Raw genomic sequence first — 16,869 nt, forward strand, 5'->3', positions numbered from 1 at the left:
ACCCAAGAAACCATGTTCGGGTCCAAGTATGCTTTTTTTCAATCTTTGAGTATGGGCATGATGATTACTATTCTAGACAGATATTGATTTCTGGAAAAGAAATAAATTTATCTATTTCCAATTTTGGATAAGTTTCTGAGCAAAAATTCGTATTTAATAACAATGCAAAATTTTTATTTCCGAAATAAAATTTCGTTTGATAACAATACAAAATTTCTCCTTCTCAAAGGGCGGCGAATGGCGGCAACAGCAACCGGCGGCGGCAGCGTATGGGTGCTCTAATAATAAAAGTTTTTATTTCTCATTTCTATTCCAAAAATAGAGAAGTAAAAAGTTTTTATTTCTCATTTCTGTTCCAAATCTATTTATGGACTAAAAAATTTGTTCTAGAAATAGAAAAATAAAATTGTGTCATCAGACCAATTTCTATTCTAAAAAAAGTTTAGAATAGAAAAATTATTCAGGAAAAGAAAAAGAATAGTTGTCATGCACGTCCTAAAAGTAATGACGGGTATGAATCCTATCTTTGTATTAGCATTTGCATTTTAGTCACATTTCATTGCATATTAAAAGAAAAATTGGATGTGGATTTCTTGAGGTCTATATTTCCAACAAAAAGATTCATTATTTATTATTGCATTGCATAGTCAAAATTTATGTATCGTTTATCTTTGAACGAAACCTCTTCAAGCTCTCATTCAATGAGGTAGCTGTTGACACTTGAATTTGACAATCCATTTAGATATCCATCACAATGAAAATTTAGGGGCCAGTCTTGACCCTTAAAGAAAAATATTAGTTAAATTGCATACAGATATTATGAGCATTTTAATCAATCCCAGAAGCAATGGAGGTTCCGAACTTAATTGAATTAATTGAACTAAACCCATAAGGAGAAAAATCAAATTGACCCCATCAAATCTTCACGGTGGCCGAAAATTTGTAGATAGTGGGTGCCGAGTTGGGATTGATTTATTAAAAGTAAACTTGGAGAGCAATTAAAGTGATATTGTCACAATTTATATCAAAAGAGATAATAGGAGAATTTCCTATTGTTAAATATGGTTATATCTTTTAAAGTCCAATATAGGAAAGTAAGGGATTTTGATCTTAAAAGATCCGTACACTTACACCCATAAATATGTGATTTGAGGGTTCGCAAAGGGAGGCTCTCAACCAAGGTTAGACATATATTGATTTGGGTCTCTCTTTTCGACGGCTCTAATATCATGTAAATAGATAGGATCTTCAAGAGAAAGGGAGAAAAAAGAAAACAGCTAAAAGATTACACTTATACAAAATTCCTAAATGAAAGAGTACATGGCATGTCTTTGTTTATAGAACATGAGGAGATACAAATAAAACTCTTAATTTTTTTACCTAACCGCCTACTAACCTATTAATCATCATTACTGATCGACATGTAAGTAAGGAGGATGAGTATAGGTGGGAATCTACTCGTCTGGGATCCTCCTTTGATCAAAACTGGGAACATAAAAAACCACTGAACCCAATACAGAGCCCACTGGCTCGAGCTCTCGGTTTTTATCAACTTGACAAATAGGGTCCCCCCGCTCAGATTGAGAAATCTCCCCCTCAAATTTCCAGAATTCTCCTCCTCCTCTTTTTTCTCCCCTAACCGGAAAATGAACTAGTGAAACTAATTTGGATCGTAGAAGTAGAGGTGATGTGGGCAAACATCACCCCTCAGACTCGTAAACAAAGAAAATCACGTGAAAGACCGGATTAAAATCGACAACAACGAAGTTTGTTCCATCAAAAGAGCATTCTTTCCACTAGTGGCGTTGAGATACAGACGAGTAATGCATATTTGCTCGAAAATCTGGCACCATGATTAGAATGGTATTCCGGGCTCGAACGCCGAGAAGCCCGAGGGTAAAAGCACGCCCTTTTAATGACCCCTTCGGCATCTTGTTCCTGTACTTCCATCTTTTTCTAAACCAAATTTTTTGTCTTCTTTTATTAGCCGCGTGCGATCATGGACACATGACACGGACTCATGATACTTTTCCTAGTGTTAGGCCATTCGAACATTCAACTAAGTACATGATCGGATCAAACCACGAGTCCATCGACCCTAAAATTGATGGTCTAGATTAAAATTTCGAGGTTGTATTGTGGGGGAATTCAAAGTGTCTGAGGTGAGAGCAAATAAGGAAACAAGCGAGGATAAACCCCCGCCTACCTTTTTCGGTGAAGGACTTAGTTGAGCAGTGGGTTATTCCTAACCCTCTACTATCTGGAGGGTCCTGCTGCTGTCGTGAAAGCTGAAGACCGGGCTGCACCTGCTTTCTTCGGAAGCTACTTCAGCGGTGGGCTCGTTCCTATCTACCGATCTTTGAGTTGGGATCCTCTACCCTTCTCCCTGTTCACCGGCGTCCTTTTTACGCTTGCCTTGTTCCTTGTTTTGTTGTAAGGGTTTCCCTATTCTCCCTTTCCTTTTATCCGATGTGTTGGTTACTTTTAGCCGCTGTTTGGCTTCTTTCTGCTCCTATGCAGTTTGTGGCTTCCCCCTTTTTTCCTTGGTACCCTTCCACTCGCTCTGACTTGTTTGTCTTTGTGAGTGCAAGTTTTTTGTGTCAGGTTTTTGCTGTATAGCTATATAGCTCTTTGGTTAAATATATCTCTTACCTTCTACAAAAAAAAAAAAAAACCCGCCTACTGCTAGCTCCAAATAAAATGTCAATGTTGGTTGGATCTATGAAGGGATGGAATTTTATTTGCCAAGATTGACACGAAACAAAAGTAAATCTAGCTAATAAGAACAAAAGGGATATTAGATTGAGAGATCAAGAGGAAAAATTCAATTCATGCCCTGTAAGACTTTGCGACAAAGAAGGGAAGAAATAGTTGTCTCGATCCAGGTTCACTGAGAAATTAGTTAGAAATATAGAATTTTCGCATTGCAATACAAAATGAGCTTATAAATTATTTTCCATCAGTATCTAATCTCAATCATCAATGATCAAAGTTGTGGTCCAGGGGTTGTGAGGCTTCCTAGTCGAAGCTAATGGACCAAATGATAGTATGTCCACCCTAGAAATCGAAGCTTCAATTGCTTCAGTAGAAAATGAATGATTTGAAATTTCTTAAGAATAATCGTATGCATCAATTGCAAAAATGAATGAATGAATGAAAAATATTTTCATTATTCACGAAAATGTTTAGACATAAATTGTTGTTTTTTTCAGTCGAAAGACATAAATTGTTGTTGACTATAAAAGAATTTTGTCCATTGGCTAATTATTTTAAGCTATACAAATTATTATTTTTAAGTAAATATTTTCCGGATTATTCATTCTTTACAAAATAAACAGAGCCTCAAACCATACCATTGACTCTGCTCAACATGTCCACTAATGCCTTTCCTGGATAAACATGGAAGATTTTTTATGGAAAGTTTTTTGTTTGGAAGAAAAAGATAATGCCGGGAGAAGGAAATGCCATGTTGGGGTTCAGCATTCAGCCCCGGGGTTCAGCATTCAGCCGGGGGGAGATGAACTTGGCAAAAATGAAGGTCCCACTAGTTATTGCCAAATATAGTTCTCGTCACGTGAACCCCCATATCAACTTGGAAATGTGGAATCGTATTCTCATTTTAGACCTTTTGTATTGTCTGTATATTGCTGTAGATGATGGATCCAGTTACATTACATGGAATTCACACAGGCTTCATGCAGACAACCTCCGGCGACCTTTAATTTGTATCATTATATCTCGTCTATAAATGAAAGTTTCCTAGTTCCTTGCACAATCCATCTCTCGGAGTAGTTGACCACACTAGTCGACGCCCACGTCTTCATAATGAACACCCGCGGAAAGTCCCTCCATTTATATCCCCCTTATAGTTGTCCCTCCAATCTTCCATAGCCACCATCTTATCTCTCTCTCTCTCATAACAAAGAATAGATAATGGATGGTAACATCATCTGCATAGACGAGCTCAGCTCAACTAGCGACTCCAATGTTATTCCACTTCCGTCGAAATCATGGCAGCCACCAACGCCGCCGCAGAGCCTCTGCCGTCTTGGCAGTGGCACAAGCGTGACATTGGACTGCGAAGGCGGCATCAAGGCCGAGTCAAGGAAGCTGAACCCATCCAAGTACAAGGGCGTCGTCCCTCAGCCGAACGGCCGCTGGGGCGCGCAAAACTACGAGAAGCACCAGAGGGTGTGGATCGGCACCTTTAGTGAGGAGGATGAGGCCGCCATGGCCTACGACATCGCCGCGAAGTGCTTCCGTGGCCAAGCGGCCGTCACCAACTTCAACCAGAGGTCTAACACTGAAGATTACGATCTTGAAGCCGCTTTCCTGATTTCTCATTCCAAGGCGGAGATCGTTGACATGCTTCGGAAGCACGCATACTATGAGGAGCTCGAGCAGTGCAAGAGAAGGTACGTCAACGCAAATGGCGATGGCAAGAGGGTGAGTATGACGGAAGTCCTAGGAGATCCATCTGGACCGGGTCGGGCTGCAGCGGCTTGTCATCTCCTTTTCCAGAAGGAGGTCACGCAGAGTGACGTAGGGAATCTGAATCGATTCGTGATTCCAAAGCAACACGCAGAGAAGCACTTCCCCCTGCACAACCGCTCGAGCCCTACGACTTCGAAGGGCACTTTGCTGACTTTCATAGACAGTGGAGGCAAAGTGTGGAGATTTAGGTACTTGTATTGGAATAGCAGCCGCAGCTACGTTCTGACGCGAGGTTGGACCCGGTTTGTGAAGGAGAAGAGCTTGAGGGCAGGAGACATCATCAGCTTCCACCGGTCGGCCGGGCCAGAGAAGCAGCTTCATATCAATTACATGAGGAGGAGCGGGCTCAGTCAGGCCAGGCCAGTCCATCCGGTCCAGAAGGTGAGGTTGTTTGGGGTCGACATCTTCCAAGTGTCGGGGACAGGCGGTGGCGTCAACTGTGGTGGTCGTTGAAGGGGAAGGAGAATGATCGAGGTGGAGTTATTGTAATTTGGATGCAACGAGAAGGAGATAGTGATTAGAACATCATGACTGTCTCTGTCCCTGTTATTTTTTATTTGTTGGGCTTCTACGATGTTGGTCGATTCCGAAGATGGAAGAGATGGGATTAGGACTTGGGAGAAGATAGATAAAAATACGCAGAAAAATTGTATATTTTTTGTCTCTTGTAATGAAGAGTACGTAAGGTATTTATAGACCTTATAAGGTTACTATCTAAAATGACAAGATGTTACAATATAAACTGCAATCAATTATGATTAATCAAGGACATGTGCAATCAAAAGAGATATAGAGAATTTTTTAATTATTTCTAACATCCTCAGAAACTTAACGTGGCTTAAAAGAAGTTAACTGAATTTTGAGAAAAGATTATATATATATATATATATATAAATAAAAAAACCATGGTGAATGTGTCTTAGTGAAGATATTGGCAGTCTGAATAAAAACGAGACAAATATTGTCATGAAGCATGATAGTCTATTTCAATATGCTTGGTAACTTAGAGAAAATATTTTAAAAACAGCAACATGTATAAAGGTAAAATTGAATAAATAAATAAAAATTCACAACGAAAGCAAGAACACTCATATACGTATCTTCAAAATATCGTTTGTGCATTTTAATAAGTACGTAGAAATGAAAAGGATGCTAATCACATTACCCTTGTACCGTGTGCAAAAAGTTTTGTTCTGACGTCCTTCAAATCTAAACTACAAACGTTTGATCTCTTCATAACATTAGTTCTAACATTCTTCAAATGCAAACCACAAACGTATGATGTTCTTGTATCATTGCTTGAAATTTTCTAGTTCTGATGTTCTCCATTCCAGCCCTACAAATGTCAAACCTCTAGTTCAAACACACTATCAATCTTGCGCTAGAAAGAAAATCAAGAGTGTTCATCACTACAATTGTGCTAGCAATTGATCTTTTGTATGACTGATCTCTATCATCTCACTCGATCATCGCGTTATAGTCTTTTAGTCATCTCTTTGGCTCATTAACTTTGAAACTATCTCAGAGCATACTGATTCGGCCGTAAAAGTCTAAAATTGCTTCAGACTCTAAATCTAGACATTGATTCTGAAACCATTGCAGAGCATTAATTTGGGCATTAATTCTGTAAATATTATTCCAAGAATTAGTTTTATACCTTTACAAAAGCATTAATTTGGTAAGTGTTATAAGAGCTTTAATTTGATTGTTAAGTTTGAAACCATTTCAGAACATTAATTTGGTTATTTGATTCTGAAATCGTTTCAAATCATTAAACTGCTCATTAATTTTGAAACCGTTTTAGATCATTAATGTAGCCATTGATTCTAAAACCGTTTTAGATCATTAATTTGGTCATTAATTCTGAACCTATTTCAAATTTTTAATTTAACCATTAAATTAAAATTGTTTAAGACTCATTTCAAATCATTATTATGGCCATTAATTTTCGGTTCCTAAAAGCCATCATACACCTGAATTTATAAAAAAAAAAAAAAAAAACTCATTACTACGCCGTTGTCTGACGACTAACATGCATAACAATTCGGTTGTATCATCATCTTTAAGTAAAACTTCTATCGACGAAAACTTCTACGTCATTCTCCTTGACTTGTCCTAGTCATGACAGAATTCGTGAAGATGAAGAGTAATTTTCTGTATTATGTATTACTTTGCATATCAATGTACATGTATATTTGTAGTACAATAAATGAATAAGAAAATATCTACACAATATTAACTTTCCTAAAGTAAATCGTATCTACGATTATCTATGATTTTCTGAATCAATCTTCAGACTAAATCAGATTCCTTCTCCAACACTCCCCTTAAGCTGGCGGCTTATAAATATCAAAGGCGCCAAGCTTGCTTAATAGATATCTATGCTATCTCTGGCATAAGGGCTTAGTGAAAATATCTGCAGGTTGTTCCACAGTTGTGATTCCTCGAGTGGCAACAATCCCTTCTCGAATTTTCTCTCGAGTAAAATGACAGTCAACCTCGATGTGCTTTGTTCTTTCATGAAAAACTGGATTTGCAACCAATTTAAGAGCCGCGTCATTATCACAGAACATTTCACTTGCACCGTCGACTTGCACACCCAGATCTAAAAGTAACCCTCGAATCCAAACTATTTCGCACACGGTTTTCGCCATGGCTCGATTTTCTGATTCAGTTGATGACAATGAAACTGTCAATTGCTTCTTCGTCTTCCATGAAATTAAAGACTTTTCCGGCTTGATACAGAAACCAGTAATGGATCTTCTTGTCATTGGACAAGTGGCATAATCTGTGTCACAATAGGCCGTCATCTTCATGTTGCAGTCGCAAGATAGCAAAATTCCAAGTCCCGAACATCCTTTCAAATACTTCACAACCTTCAGTGCTGCGTCCATATGTGATCGCTTTGAGTTGTGCATAAACTGACTGAGTATTTGTACTGCATAACATATATCAGGCCTAGTCATAGTGAGATAAATCAATTTCCCAACGAGTCATTGATAACTTGATGGATCTTTGAGCAATGGATCGTGACTTGGAGAAGGAGAGTTCGCATCATAGTCATATGTTGTCAATTTGACATTCTGCTCAATAGGTATAGTAGTTGGCTTGCATCCCGATAATCCTGCATATGATATGATTTCCAAGACAAATTTTCTCTGACTGAGACAAATTCCCTCATTGGATCGAGCTATCTCAATACCAAGAAAATATTTGGGAGGTCCCAAATCCTTTTTATGAAAAATCATATGCAAATATTTCTTGAGTTGCTGAATTGCAACATCATCATTTCCCATAATAAGTATATCATTGACATAAATCAATAAGTAGATTGATGAAGTACCTTTGGTCCATGTGAACAATGCATAATCATATTTCAATTGTACAAAACCTGCTTTTGTGAGTGCTGCAGTAAACTTTGCATACCATTGTCGAGAAGCCTGTTTGAGTCCATAAAGGGATTTGCGGAAACGACATACTCGAGACTCCCCCTGTCTACGCAATCCCGATGGAAGTTCCATGTAAATTTCTTCATCTAAATCTCCATGAAGAAATGCATTGTTCACATCCATTTGATGTAAGTTCCAATTACGCATTGCAGCAACAGATAGAAAAGAACGAACAATCACTTCTTTAGCAACAGGAGAAAAGGTCTCATGATAATCAAAACCTTCACGTTGCGTAAATTCTTTAGCAACCAGTCGAGCTTTGTATCGCTCAATCGAACCATCTGCCTTATATTTTATTTTGTAGACCCATTTGCAACCAATGGGTTTTCTGTGAGAAGGCAGGGCAACAACATCCCAAGTATCATTTGCTGTAAGAGCAGCTAATTCTTCCTTCATAGCTTTTTGCCATCGAATATCACGCGCTACTTCCTCATAGGAAGATGGTTCTAGTTCTTCAGATATTCTACTGATGCGGCATGTGTGCTCTGGCGATAATTTACTAAAGGAAACATAAGAGGACACTGGATATTGCGTACCTGGTGTTTCCAAGGTTGGACAAATATAGTCTTTTGTCCATGTTGGAGGTCGCACCTCTTGTCGCGAGCGCCTAGGCATTGGAACGGGTGTTTGTTTAGCAATTGGTGAAGAGAAGAACCCATTATCATTTTGCTGAGGTGATGAAATGGTGGATCGATCCATCACAGGGGAGTAATTCGGAGATCCGGCAGGTAAAACAGGAGATTTGACGAGTGCCGTTACAGGGCATGATCCAGAACATGACTGATCCGGGGTAACCCAAAAAGACTGTGGCGGCATAGATATATCCTCTACTAATAAGAATTGTCGATGATTCGATGTTGATATTGATGACTCATGTGCACATTCCCTCTTCTGGAAAGGGAATACATCTTCATGGAAGATAACATCGCGGCTAACAAAGAAGCAACCTGTAGATATCTCCATAACGCGATAACCCTTATGCAAAACTGGATATCCCATAAAGATGCATGGAAGAGCACGAGGATCCATTTTATGATGACGTTTCATATTTGTCACATAGCAAAGATAGCCAAATACCCGAAGATGATCAATCGTCGGTTCTTTTCCAAAAAGCATTCCAAAAGGGGTGCGTCCTTCTAATATTCTAGTTGGCATGCGATTAATTAAATAGGCTGCCGTGACCACACAATCTCCCCAAAAAGATTCAGGAATGGAAGCTTGATATTTTAGTGCTCGGGCAACTTCTAAAAGATGTCGATGTTTACATTCGACAACACCATTCTGTTGAGGAGTGTATGCACAAGAACTCTCATGGAGTATTCCTTGAGATGATAGAAAAGATTGACATTCATGGGAGAAGAATTCACTGCCATTATCTGTTCGAATCCTTTGAACACCTTTATTGAATTGATTTTTGATCATGGACAAGAATTTTGACAAATGTGAAAAAGTTTGACTCTTGGATTGCATGAGAAATATCCAAGTAGCACGAGAGTAATCGTCAACGATGGTGAGAAAATAACGGGATCCATCATGGTGTGGTGTATGGTAAGGCCCCCAAATATCCATATGAATTAGTGAGAAGACACTGATGGCACGAGAGGTGCTATTTTGAAATGTTGCTTGTGTTTGTTTTGCCAAAGGGCATATCTTACAATCAGGACAAGGAAAACGAGCACTATGACCAAGACGCTTATGAGAAAGGGAAATTTTATTTCTAGAGATAGCATTACAAGACATGGATAAATTAGAATTTCCAGAAAGATTGACCCAAAAGTAGAGTCCTTGTTCCATTCTACCCAAGCCCATCAGTTTTCTAGTCGAAAGGTCCTGAAAAGAACAATTTTCAGAATTGAAATTGGCTTGACAATGATTGTCCTCACAAACTTTGGAAATTGATATGAAATTAAATTCGAACTCAGGAATGAACAGCACATTTCTTAGGACAATATTTTTGCTAAGATATACAGTCCCAATTTTTCTGACATCAGTGATAGTTCCGTTTGGAAGACGAACAGATATTGAGGATTGAGGCTTTGTGTGGACATCATAGAATAGACATTCATTGCAAACTATGTGGTCACTGGCGTTAGTATCAATAATCCATGCATCAACTAAAATATTATTAGTGTCAAATAATGAAGTACCTGAAAAATTGGCGCTCTTGTCAACTGCCCTCAACTGAATTAGTGCCTTCATAATTTGCTCATACTGATCCTGGGTAACTGGTTGGTGAGCTGGATTATTTTCATGTGCAGATACCTGATAAGCAGAAAATTCTTTCCCTTTCTTTTCTTTGTCAGCGGGCTTACCATGCAATTTCCAACATGTTTCAATAGTATGATGCGGATGACGGCAATATTCACAATACTTACCCTTGAATTTAGAATTTTGTCCTCCCCCTCTATATAATTCGGCACCATAGGGCAGCGAAAAGGGGCTGTTCGATCCGTGTGATCGGCGCTGATCTTGACCATCGGATCGCATAGCATAAGAGCTGTCGGATCCATGTGGGCAGCGTTGATCATGGTCATCGGATCAAGCAACATAAGGGCCGTCGGATGCTCTTCCACGCATGTAATCTCCATCGTCAATTCGGAAAGCACGGGAATCGTCCGATCCCTGCTTCTGATCTGGACCGTTGGATCGGTAAGTGCTAGGGTTCCCAAAAGAATCGTCTTCTTCCTCTCCGCCTTCGATTAGTCGAGCGTTTCCTCCCAAACGCAACCCAGAGTTGCTTCCTCACTGTGATGCGCGAAAAACACCATGGAAGCGGCCCAAGTTCTTCTCGGATGCAGCAAGCGCGATGCTCTCTCCTCCCTTCTCTTGTCCGGTGGTCGCAAGGCGCTGGTCTTCTTCTTGGACAGCAAGTTGAAAAATACGACCGAGTGGCGGCACCGGCTCCATGGCGAGGATCTGTGAGCGGAAATGTATCGAACTATCATTTAGGGCTAATAGGAAGTGAGTTACTTTCTCCCTTTCCTTAATCTCTCTATACTACCTGATTGTTGTCTCTGGGCCTTCGAGCTGCTCCTCCGCGGCTTCAAGCTCGTTCCAAAGGGCTGATAGGCTGTTGAAGCAAGCGGTAATAGAAAGGTTCCCTTGCTTTAGCTCCGCGAGGGCTTGGGTCAAAGAAAAAACTTTAACTCGATCAAGTTTCCCATACATTTCTCTAATGTTTTCCCACGTCGTTTTTGTATTTTATGTAGGAGGAAGTCTGGCGGCGACCTCTACCGTCACACAGTTCCCGATCCAGGTTCGTACCAAGTGGTTGCACTTCCGCCAGTGGCGTTGCATGCGGTCGTCGGCCGGAAGAGGGACGGATCCATCAAGGAATCCGTCCTTGTCTTTTGTAACGAGAGCTCGACGGAAGTCCCTTGCCCATGTCGAGTAATGGTCTGGTCCAGGAAGTTGAAGCGTGATCAACTTCAATTCCGAGCCATCAGCTGGTGAAGTATAAAGCCGGTCGCCTGGTTCTGGACAACCGGCGATGTTCGGAAAAGAGAGCGGACGAACCTAGGTGGAAAATTTGGGTATGAGTTAGCAGAATGCATTCCACCCGGAATGAATTCGGGTCTTTGACCCGGGGAGGCGGAATCCGAATCTCTAGTTGGATTCGGCTGTTGTTGTGGAGCCCATTATTGGCCGGGTCCGGGAATCCACTGACTGGTTCCGGTGCCCCATGACCCTTGAACAGGAACCCATGGCATGTACGACCATTGGATTGTAGCCGGGAACTGGCTCGTGATTGGAGCCACTGGGTGTTGAGTAGTTTGCTCAACTTCTTCAGAGACCTGGTCGGATGCAGGTAGCTCTTTGCCGTCTGGATTCTGCATGTTGGATGTTGGATTCCTTTCGATGTGCTGATTTTATTTTGCAGGTACTGATTTGCAGCAATAAACCAGAAAACAATCGAAGGCAATAAAAATATGCAAAGTGAATCAAGAACAGAGCTTTGACCCTCCTTTGAGATGCCGAAAAGAAGAATTCTCACTCAGTGTGTCAATTTATTTTGCAGGCAAAGCGTTGCAACAACAAAGTTGAAAAAACTGAGGGGCAATTCGAACGATTTTGCGGAAGCTATATCAGAACCGAATGCTCTGATACCATGACATAATTCGTGAAGATGAAGAGTAATTTTCTGTATTCTGTATTACTTTGCATATCGATGTACACGTATATTTGTAGTACAATAAATGAATCAGAAAATATCTACACAATATTAACTTTCCTAAAGTAAATCGTATCTACGATTATCTATGATTTTCTGAATCAATCTTCAGACTAAATCGGATTCCTTCTCCAACAAGTCATCGCCATCAGCTTGCTGTGAATTGGATGCTGCCTAGTTGCAGATGGATTGAAATTAACGCAGATGGTAGTGCGTTTCAAATCCGCATTGCCTGCGGCATTTTGCATGATGTTGAGGGTCAATGGCTATCATCTAGCTTTATCTTCCAGTGCTAAAATTGCCATTGGCCTATCATCTGCTGTTACCCTTCATCGTGCTGCTATTGGTGCTATTCATTTTCTGCATCAAAAGAAGACGCAATGACTATGACTTTGGCTTACCTCAAGAGCCGATGTTCGAGTATCATCTTTAAACACTCCTTACCTGCACAAGTAGGGTTGATAGTTATTATGCCTCACTATCAGATTCAGACCTAGTGCTGCAGTTCGCTATAATCAAGAAGGTTTTAATATCCTGGGTTATAGTTGGCCTTTTTCTGCAACAGCGAATTAACACCAACTCTCGTTTCAAAATTGGATTTTATGTTGACTATTGGTTTCATTCTCACCGAAATTTCTTTTACAGCACTTGCCGCTAAGAGAAACCGATACCAGAGGCAGGAATCACTGATGCTCCTTGAAATGGAATGCCGACATGCCAAAGGATTGCCCTCCCCTTTCAATCCCAACTATTAGAATTCTTGCAAATTGAAGAGTAATGAAGATTGACCGTGTCCTCTCCCCAAAAGGGAGTCTGCCGGATCCAATTATATTGTAGGCCTAAAAATGATGCAAACGGCTTCGCTGCTTTAGAAAGATGAATTGCTTCTCTTCAACTTTGGAGCAATTCCCACGAAAATGGGGTCATAATATGTCAAATTGCTCTTGTAATGCACTGCATCTCAATCTCACATTGATGATCACTGACATAGTTCACTGTTTCCACGAAAATGGGGTCATAAAATGTCAAATGGCTTTGTAAAACAAAGTTTATATGGTCCGCTTTTGTCACATGGATATAGGATTTTAAGGCTTTCAGCCTAACACTATTCAATATGTTAGACTTAGCCTAACTTATTGCTCTCTAGGGGTGAGCATGGTTCAGGTTGGTTCAGGCCATCCCCTAACCCTAGGACCAACCCGTACAATGTCGGTCCTCAATTTTTAGGACCGAGGACCAACTCTATTGAGCTTGGGACCAAAAACCGGACCGACCCAATGGGTTCAGTTGGGTTCCAAGGTCAACCCGGGACAGATCGATAATTTTTTTGTTTTACTTTTTATACTCCCTAAAAAAGCAAACCTACAAATTCAAATTACACATCCATCGACAATGCAGCATTGTGCAACTAAACTATAAATACCAATACATATTTAGCAAATTTAAGATGGCACAGTAATCGAAATTTCATACTTGCTAAAAATCGAGTTATGGGACAAGATGGAAAGTTCTTGTAGTCATCTATCTTTAATATTCATAACACCATATGCAAAAGTGTTTTCTTGCATTCGATCATGTAGAGTCCACTCAACCAAAAATGAGCTTCACACCACTTGACTAGCAAATCACCGTCGCAACTGCAGCACTACTCTACTCTTCAAAAACTTCTACCATTTGACACAAATTGAAAAGCAAAGTGCAGCTGAAATTCATTAGTAAAATACAATTAAACCATAAAAAGTTCAAAATACTTAATATAAACCATGAATATATAACTTCACATCTTGTTAATTCACTTGAACTTCTAAACACCTGAAAACAAAACAAACGACACATAATTAATACTCAACAAAAGTTTTAAATTGAAACTACTATTAGTGCTATTGATAGAACGTCTCAATATAATATAATATAATAGACATTTTACTTAGGTTTGAATATATAAAAGAATTATAAATAATATAATATAATATACAGGGTTGGTCTAGGTTGAACCGACCCAAAACTCTTAAGACCGAGGGCCAACCCGTTCGGTGTTGGTCCTGGAATTTCAAGACCAAGGACCGACCTAGTCCCCTTAGGAACCGGACCAGGACCGGCAGGGTTGGGCCGGTCCAGGGTTGACCCTAGACTGCTGCTCACCCCTATTGCTCTCGTTCTCTCTCTCTCTCTCTCTCTCTCTCTCTCAAAACTTGCTATTCAAGCAATTCCAAAACTTCACCTCGGTTAACGTGAGACTGAGCCCAAATATATGGGTCCGACTCAGAAACTTCACACGTCTGAGCACTTTACCAGCATGATGAGAACTATCATTATACAACACGCATCGTTTCTCTCCTTCCATATATAGAAGATGGCAACATGCCGGAAGGTTTAAGCAAAATCTTAACAAAAAAGACCCAACTAATTGAGTAAAAAGCCATCACCAAATCAACTTTAACCATGCCTCGAGGAGGAATGCCAAACCTATGACCGTTCTTTACTAAATCATGGTCTAAAAGAACATTGGTCTGAGACATTCCATCCCTTCCACCGAAGCTGACTGGTTATTACTTATGGAAGCAAAGTGCGACTTCTCCTTCGATCATGTTTGGCAATACTTATTTATGGATTTGTCGAGTAATGCAACAAGAAATGGGTCGAAAATCAGGCATTTCGACCTTCCTCAAAGAACTCGATGTGCTAAAGAGATCGAAGACAAGAGGTAAAATCTTGCCCACAATTGACAAAGCGTCCTTGCTAAACCGAGTTAGAAAACCGTGAGGGCCAGGAATTCATCCCTGTTGACACCTAATTTAGATTAATTTTTAGAAAATAAAAGATTAGAGGGAAATTTTGAAAAGAAATTTTGAATTCAAAATAATTCAACAATGGATTTTGGAGCCATTTCTTTGTTGGAGAAATTGAGCGAAAATCTCCACCGGCGAGAGGTTGAGCAAAATCTCTACCGGCGAAACAAACTCGAATTTTCGCTTTATAAATAGAGGGTTCTTCTTCACCTTTCGGGAGGGAAGGTTACTTTTCGTCAAAAATTGAAAAGTAAAGAAAATAAAAAAAGAGGAGAAAGAGAGAGTACGAAAGCGAGAGGAGAGTGTGCGGGCCGCAGAGGGAAAAAGTGAAAAGGAAAGGAAAAGCCAAAGTAGAGGGAAGAAGTGATGGGACATTTAATGTTCATCTTCTTCCCCACATTTGCTGCCCAATCGTGAGTTTCTCTTCACCCGCGCTGCGCTCGCATCGCCGGTCTCCACCAGCCATCGTCGCGCCGACTCACGACGACCCAAGCGCCGACGCCCGGCGACACCACCGCGCTTCGCAACCCGCGACACCGCCGATCCCGAACCGGCCCACACCTCCGCCGTTCTTTGCGTCCGCGACCACCCGGTGCTCGACGCCCGACGACCGCACCTCTCCGCACCCGGCGAGCTCGTCCCGACGCTGCTGCAACGACCACCGCCGCAAGTCTCCTCCCGTGACGCCGCCTGCAGCGCCGACGTCCTCCTCGCTTCCGTCTCGCCGCCGGTGATAGCTCCGCCATTGCGCCCGCAAAGACCTCCGTTGCAGCCCGACGACCGCGCCTCTACAACCCGCAGCCTAGCCAATTCCGGGAGCAGACCCGCACCCGACGCCGTCCGCCGCTCGTGTCCTCCTCGCGACGCCGGACTCGCACCCGAAGCCCCGCCAACGACCCGACGCCGAGCCCCTCCGCAGATCCCACGACGGCCCCGCTTCCGATCGGCGCACGCACTGGTTTCCCGCGCTGCTTCGCCCGTGATGCTGCAAGACCTCCGTTCGTGACCACCCCTGCGACGCCGCAGATCCAAAGTGCCCACCGTCGCGCCACCTCCGCCCGCCGACGAAACCGCTCCCGTGCACCGATTCGAGCCACCGCCGATTCACCTCTTCACCGCTCGCCCACCGCCGGTTCACCTTCGTCGGAGCCCCCGCTGGTCCGACGACGTGTTGCTCCCGGTGACCCGAGACTCACGAGCACGTGACTAGAAGAAAACAAAAAAAACAAAAACAAAAACAAAAGAAAAGAGAAAAGCAAATTAGGTAGTTTGCTTTTCTTTATTTTATTTATTTTGTTATTATTGTTCAATTTAGAATATTGAGATGTGCTTTTCTTTTATAAATCTCGTAGGTATTAACTGCAAGTACTTTATCTCAAATTATGGTAATTATTAATTTGACCCGTAAGACGTCGGGTCATTTTTTTTTAATTACTTTAATTTTTAGGAATTTTGATAGTATTTCAATTGTTAAATCGTTATAGAGTTAAAATAATTGTTAATTTAATCCGTGAGACAACGGATTATTTTTTTGGTTATTTTAATTCTTGTCTTAATTCTTTTAAAATAATTACTTGTTTGGAAAAATTAAAAAAAAATCAAAATCAAAATCAAAAAGTACATAAAAATCTAAATATTGCATTAGAGCATTTAGGGTTAGTAAATTATAATTTGCATTTATAGGATTATAATTTTTAGATTATACTTTTAGATGGGTGGTTTTTGTTAGGGCTAATTTTAAATAATGTTGGCAAATTGAAGAGTAATGAAGATTGACCGTGTCCTCTCCCCAAAAGGGAGTCTGCCGGATCCAATTATATTGTAGGCCTAAAAATGATGCAAACGGCTTCGCTGCTTTAGAAAGATGAATTGCTTCTCTTCAACTTTGGAGCAATTCCCACGAAAATGGGGTCATAATATGTCAAATTGCTCTTGTAATGCACTGCATCTCAATCTCACATTGATG

At 40.9% G+C, this 16,869-nt stretch overlaps 1 protein-coding gene across 1 annotated transcript; it reads left to right on the plus strand.

Annotated features, from left to right (window-relative positions):
- Positions 1 to 3,797: 3,797 nt before the first annotated feature.
- LOC104429840 (AP2/ERF and B3 domain-containing transcription repressor TEM1) lies at positions 3,798 to 5,213 on the plus strand. The gene has a single exon (XM_010042638.3). The coding sequence runs from the start codon at positions 3,934 to 3,936 to the stop codon at positions 4,945 to 4,947; it is 1,014 nt and encodes a 337-aa protein (XP_010040940.2). The 5' UTR covers positions 3,798 to 3,933; the 3' UTR covers positions 4,948 to 5,213.
- The last annotated feature ends 11,656 nt before the right edge of the window (positions 5,214 to 16,869 follow it).

The sequence above is a fragment of the Eucalyptus grandis genome, chromosome 4, assembly GCF_016545825.1.
Source record: "Eucalyptus grandis isolate ANBG69807.140 chromosome 4, ASM1654582v1, whole genome shotgun sequence".
In the NCBI taxonomy this organism is placed as follows: domain Eukaryota; kingdom Viridiplantae; phylum Streptophyta; class Magnoliopsida; order Myrtales; family Myrtaceae; genus Eucalyptus; species Eucalyptus grandis.

Coding starts and splice junctions, on each gene's coding strand:
- LOC104429840 (XM_010042638.3), top strand. CDS start 3,934: ATGGATGGTAACATCATCTGCATAGACGAGCTCAGCTCAACTAGCGAC.